The following is a 6,475-nucleotide window of genomic DNA, read 5'->3' on the forward strand; positions in this document are numbered from 1 at the left end:
TGATTGCATTAAGCAAAACAACTAGCCTACAGCACACAATAGCCCTGCTATAGGCTACAGGTTCTGGTTAGTAGATTCTCAACTAGCAGAACAAAAAGCGATAATATCAGTTAGGCTTGAATGACTTTGAACACTGTAGGAAAAATGAGATATTTCAGAAGAAGGTCGGTATATTGTACAGCAGTGTTTTTAATAAACGACATTGGAGTGTACTTTGTGTTCACTGCGTGTCTGAAAATGTCCTCATCTTCAGTTCGCACAAGCTATCACTGCTTCTTTCCTTAGCTAACCTTATGTCTCAGACGGTGGTGACCGAGAGCAATGAGTTATACACTTTCTTCCCGTCGGACGAGCGGCTCCCATGGGTTAGCAGTTCCTGGATGGTGATCCAATTATCCAGGATCCGTCGGTTACGCTTTTTCGAGCTCTTCCGCTGGCTAAGCTCCAAGATGTAGGAACTGGATCGTGCTGGGGAGTCCTGCTGACCCGCCATCGCTGGATCCCTTTCCTGGCTGCTGCAGTCACGCTCGCGCAGGTAGTCCAGGCGGCTCTGCATCATGAACTCGCGGCGGCGTCGGTACTCGCGGGCGCGCAGCAGCTGCTGCTTGCGCTCTTCCTTGCTCCAGTAGCGGCCCATCTTCATCTCGCTGACTGCGTCGTCGTCCGTGGTCATGCCGCTGCGCTCCTCGCGTATTTGCATGGCGCGCGCCTTTAGCAGGCGGTCGCGCACAGGCCGCTTGGCCACATAGCGCGTGCCGTCGCTGCGGATCTTCACCTTCCACTCCATGCGCGGAGAGGAGGCCGGGGACAGCGGCAGGTTCAGGCTCAGCTTGGCCGGGCTGGGGGGCATGTCGGAGCCCGGGACTGGAGCTTGGCCATAGGTGGCGCCACTCTCCGGGCCGCTGCTGCCCACCGCGGCCTCGCTCTCCCCCTCCACCGTCCTCTCCAGCGCAGCGCCGCCCTCGGGAGTGCCACCCAGCTGCATGCAGCTCTGGTAGCGCTCTAGGGGCTTGCTGCTGCTGCTGCTGCTGTGGTGACGACGGGCAAAATACGGACTGGACTCGGCACTGCGCCCGCCCATCCTGTCGGGCACCTTCAGGGCCCTCTGAGATGGGGTATCCCCGTCGGCGGGCACCCGCCTGGACGGCGACGACTCCCAGCAGAAGGACCGGTACTTCGGGTTGGAGCTGCCGCTGCCGCCGATGGTGGAGGCCTGCCACTTCCTGTAGCTGGTGGGGGAGTAGGAGCAGTTGAGGTTGCTGGCCCGGCCGCGGTCCCTGTGTCGGTGCATGCTCAGTGGGCTGAGGGGGGGCTCGGAGAAGGGCGGCGAGAGGTGCTCGCTGACCAGCGGCGTGCTGCGGCAGCTCTCCCCACCCGTGTTGTAGGCGCTGGTGCTCTCCTTGTCCGAGCGCTCTCTCTCGGGCAGCTCGTTGATGTCGGAGAGCTGCGCCTCGGAGGGCCCCAGCAGTGGCGGCGTCTGGGCGGGCGAGCCGCATCCCGACGCCGCCTCCTCCTCCATCATCCACGCCTTCAGGCAGCGCTCGCGCAGCTGCTGCATCTTCTGCGCCCGCAGAATGTTCCGGCACTTGAACTCCAGGTGACGCAGCTCCTCCTCCAGCAGGGCCATCTCATGCTCCGACAGGCTCAAGTTCTCGTTGCAATTCACGTCCACCGTAGAGACCCCTGTAACATCCCCCTCTCCCCGGCCTTCCTCTCCTCTCTTCTCTCCGCCATCTTCTCCCCGTCCCTCGCTCTTTTCTCTCCTCTGAGCGTTTGCGTTCTTTTTCTTCCTGTCGTACTGGCACTTGATCTGCAAGAGCTGCTGGTACCTCTCACACTCTTCCTCAGTCAGCCCTGGCATCATCATCATCACCGGGTTCGTCATGTAACCCCCGCTGCCCACTACGCCCACCCCGCCACACCCCTCAAACCCTGGCAGGGCATCGCCACTGAACTGGAGCTCCCTGAGGTGCAGGGGGGACGGCATCTCCCCGCGGCTGTGGACCGGACCTAGGCCCAGGCCGGCAGGCCGGAACTTGCGCAGGCTGGCGGGGGTGTTGGTGGCGTTGGTGTTGCAGGCGCTGGTGGTCTGATCGTCGGCCAGCAGGTCGTGCTCGGACGACTCCTCACAGCGGGTGCTCTCGTCGGTGCGGCCCACGCCACTATCCAGCTCCTGGCTGGTGCAGAGCCCCGCCAGGTGTGCAACGGGCGTCCGTCTCTCGGCGTCGGCAGCCCCGTGGAGTGGCGTGGTGGCAGCAGAGGTTGTGCTCACCCCCATCTGCCGCAGCCGGTAGATGCCCGACAGGGGAGATGTGGTCAGGCTGTCCACCTCCATCCCCACCGGCAGTTCCAGCTCCAGCTCTTCAGGGTTATCAGACTAGGAAAAACAATGGGAATATTTTTCATTCATATTTGCTCTACAGAAATACTTTCCAGTGTTACAGGGAAGGTATGTGCTGACATTGGCGACAGCATTGACGACATAAAAAATATAAACAAACATAGAGGAAAATTTTTTCAATGTTTCAGCTAGGCAGCATTTAAACACTAGGTGGCGATGTGATTGTGCCAAAAAAGAACACAGTTTCCAGTTTTTCCTCCCTCATGTGTGAAACCGCACAGGCGTGTACTCTCGGCCTCATAAATCTTTTAATGAATGGGATCTATTGACATTCAAACCTCCACTATTAGACCTGTGAATATTAACCTCTCCTGGTCCTCTCTCCAGACGCTGAGATCGTGAGCCTAAGCCTAGAGATCAATATGGTTTTAGGCACCATTTGATTTAATGAGATGCATAATTCTAGTTTGAAGGGCATCAATTGACTCATCCCGTCTGGGGTTATTAGGACTGTGATCAATCCCAGTTTAATTTGGATTGTTCTGGCTGTTCCGTATGCACGGAGCGCGGCATTGATTGTACTCTTTGTGCGTGCTTGACTCACAAAGCCCCCCCCTCCCACTCTCTTCATGTCCCCCGATGATTCAGAAAGCCCTTAATCTCTACCTCCTCTCCCCCTTATCTCTTTCCCTCTCCCTCTTTCTGTCTCTCTCTTCCTCACCCTCCCATTATTTTCCTCAAGCTCTGCCACTCACCCTGGTCTCTCCTCTCTCAACCTCTCATCCATTAATCTTTTCCCTCTTTTGTTTCAAGTAAGGTGAGTCAAGAGTGGACGGCTGAAAGGGTGGAGAGCTGTTTGTTTTGTGCAGCGCATAACCATATTTAAATTAGTATCGAATCAGAATTACCATAGACTGTGCCTCCGAAGTGAACTGCAGCATTTTCTGCATGAGTCATTCAAAGTCGATGGAAAGCTTGCTCGCTTTGAGATTTATTCATTTGTTTGGTCTGATGACGATGCATGTTTACTGTTTGAACGTGCTGTGCAACTCTTCAGATGCTCTGCATCAGAGGATTGTTTGTATTCCTTGGTGTTGTTATTGTTCAGGAAAGGACTCATAGTCAATATGTCAATTTCGTTTCTTCACTGAACTGAATGTGTGCAGTGTGCACCTGTAAGTGGATGTTTGATCTAAATGTCACTCTTATCACAAAACTGGTGCAGTTTTAAATCGTAGCCATCTGTAACTGTAGCCTGAGGACTGATCATTCTTGGTGCCTAACCGCATCTCCATACAATAGCCTCACCAGTGCTTTCTATTTTTGTGCAGGAGAATCTGTTCTGTTTGAACACAGAGCAGTGTCCTAGAGGGGCCCTTGACTACTGCCTGAAGGCAATTTGCCATCCTCTATTTTTCTTCTCATCCCTTTCTCGCACTTTCATCCTCTCAACCGTCCTCTCTCCATCATCCTACCGACCCCCACCCCACTCTCCATCTCCATGTCTTTCTCAGCGTGAATTAATGGTGTTCTCATCCAGAGCTGTGAACCAGCTCGTCGTCATGTCTCTCTCCTCGTGGAATACTTGCTAATGGAAGTGGCACTGAAAGCCTCTGTCAGCCCCTCGGCTGCAGTCGGCACATGATTGCCATTGTGACTGATCTGCACGCCACGTTTCACAACGCTCAGCAAAACAAGCCATTCGTTTTGGGATGGCTAGTCAGAAGGAAAAGAAGACAGATTGAATTAGATTTGTATTTATTTGTGTGCGTGTGTGTGTGTGTGTGTATGTGTGTGTGTGTGTGTGTGTGTGTGTGTGTGTGTGTGTGTGTGTGTGTGTGTGTGTGTGTGTGTGTGTTAATTTGTGAGTGCAATATGCCTTCAGCATGACTGGCTGGGTTTATTGATATTTATGTTCATAGGGTTCATATCTGCCTATGTGTGTACAAGGCATCTTGGCCTATTGACTGTGTGTTTCTTTGTGTGTGTGTGTGTGTGTAGGTGTGTGTGTGTGTGTGTGGTGTGTGTGTGTGTGTGTGTGTGTGTGTGACCACACGGATGTCTCTGTGTGATATACAGTGATTATGACAGGGGCTTGTGATATTTACCTCTCGTTCGGGTCGAGCTAGGAGCAGAGAAATATTGGTGCTGTCCTCTCGGGTCAGGATGGCCACCGCCTCCTCCCTGTTCTGAACATCCATCCCATTTATCTGAGAGAGAGAGAGAGAGAGAGAGAGACAGAGAGACAGAGAGAGAGAGAACACACACAACTGAATCAGGACCTGAGTGCCACGGGTGAGGAAAATGAAATAAAGCAGTCGACCCTCAGCGTGACCAAGAGATATGGGTGGCAGTGGTGGTGTTAATGAATGTGGCACTCTGTTCCAAACTGTAATATGTTCCCCAGACAGTGGTGCTAAAGGTGTGTTTTCATGCTCTTTCGCTATGCCGGGAGAAAGAGCCACCAGCACCTGGAGCGCGGCCAGTAACCATGGTTACGCGGAAAGCGCAGTCAATTATATTCCCAATAAGTCTCATTTTTTTGGTTGTTGTCGCCGGGTAAAAACCGGTGCTGTCTGGATTGTCTATTTTTAAACACATGTTTCTGGGGGTCTCAGACATCTCAGCAGGATGTGGTGTGCTTCTTAATGTCTTTGTGTGCGGTGGCTGGTTGACATTTTAATATGAGTAGGCAGTGCTGGAGTGGTGGAATCTCTGTAGTGGAGCATCCTCATTCTCAGGCTCAGTCTCAGTAGTGTGCATTGTGCTCATGATGAGAGTGCGTACCTGTAAGATTCTGTCGCCCTGTCTGATCCTCCCGTCCTTTGCTGCGATGCTGTTGGGATTTACCTGCACAGATCATAGGAACATATTTTTTGTCTAACAATCCCAAAGATTTCTGTGCTACTTACAATTTGTGAAAACCTGAGAAGCTAACTAAATGGTGGTGAAATTCCTGTAAGAATCTCACAACATCAGTCCAATCTTTTCTAGAACATTTCTAGATTGTTCACCACTAGATTCTTCTTCTTCTAAAGGTTCTTCATTTTACCTCCTGTAGAAAGCTCAAGTTAAAGGTTCTTAAAAAAAAACTGTGGTTTATACAGTAAATATTGTGATATTTCATGTAATATTCCCATACAAGACTTTCTTTAACTGCACTGATGAAGATAAAAATGCAGTTGCTGAGGACAGCTATAGTGTTTTACCTCTCCCACATAAATGCCTTGGTCTTCCTCGTCGTCTGTGCGGTAACACACGGTCAGGCCCAGCTTGTCCTGCTGACTGGACTTATACAACTCCACCTCCTGAGACAGAGGAACAGCCAAGCAGAGAAGTCAGTGATCTATAACCTCTGCTTTGCCCTGAGGTTGGTCCTCATGTATAATGTATGTGGCTTTGATAAATGACAACTCAGACAGCTGCTCAACTTAAAGTGTCAAACAGGAGCCTTTGCAGTGATCCACTGCATCCTCCACAACAGTGGGGAGTCCAGCCCCAAATCAGCTATTATCTGAGAATGATCCTAAGTGATGGTCAGAAGATTACTTGAGATCCCCCAAGTGTTTGTAGCAATACATATAAACATGTGGGGGAAAGCAACATAATGTATGACACATGAACAAATAAACAATATATCCAGATATATCCAAATAAAACAGATATCCAAAATAATATCCAAATGTAGTTTTAGGGGCTGTAAGAAGTGAAGAATAAACAATGGGACTCAGACCTCATACTCCAGCTCATCTTGTCTGTCTACTTCATGATGAGTGACATCAAAGTAGTCATGGGGGTCGCTGTACACATGCTCCAAAGAGCAGCTGGGATGGAGAGAAAGGGAGAGACGGTACAGTCAGCCTGCTGAACCATAATATCATGTACTACACAAGAGACAAAACACGCTCAACATGAAACATTTAACAACTCTCTTTTTTGCACAGTGTAGAATGACGTGTCAGTACCAGCGAATAGCTGGTATCACAGGATAGCACAGAAACACACTGAAATAAGGTGGTCAGCAACATTCAAAATGCGAGTGAAGTACAGATGGCCAGCAAACAGATTTCATGAGATTTGCATGAAATTCACACAGATTTGCATTTTTTAAGAGGGGGCCCACATTGATTTTAA

The 6,475-nt window shown here is 50.6% G+C and overlaps 1 protein-coding gene across 1 annotated transcript in view; it reads right to left on the reverse strand.

Annotated features, from left to right (window-relative positions):
• Positions 1-298: 298 nt before the first annotated feature.
• The window catches only part of pdzd4 (PDZ domain containing 4), a 12,770-nt gene continuing 6,593 nt past the window's right edge, over positions 299-6,475 (reverse strand). Inside the window, exons 4-8 of the mRNA XM_076276246.1 lie at positions 6,075-6,165; positions 5,551-5,649; positions 5,129-5,191; positions 4,450-4,551; positions 299-2,377 (exon numbers count right to left, since the gene is read on the reverse strand). Coding sequence (XP_076132361.1) covers positions 299-2,377; positions 4,450-4,551; positions 5,129-5,191; positions 5,551-5,649; positions 6,075-6,165 — 2,434 coding nt within the window. The remainder of the gene's footprint in view (positions 2,378-4,449; positions 4,552-5,128; positions 5,192-5,550; positions 5,650-6,074; positions 6,166-6,475) is intronic.

This window comes from Alosa pseudoharengus, unplaced genomic scaffold (assembly GCF_046254945.1).
Source record: "Alosa pseudoharengus isolate Yale_2024_CS ecotype anadromous, Long Island Sound unplaced genomic scaffold, YU_APseudo_1.1 YU_APseudo_1.1_scf_9, whole genome shotgun sequence".
In the NCBI taxonomy this organism is placed as follows: Eukaryota; Metazoa; Chordata; class Actinopteri; order Clupeiformes; family Clupeidae; genus Alosa; species Alosa pseudoharengus.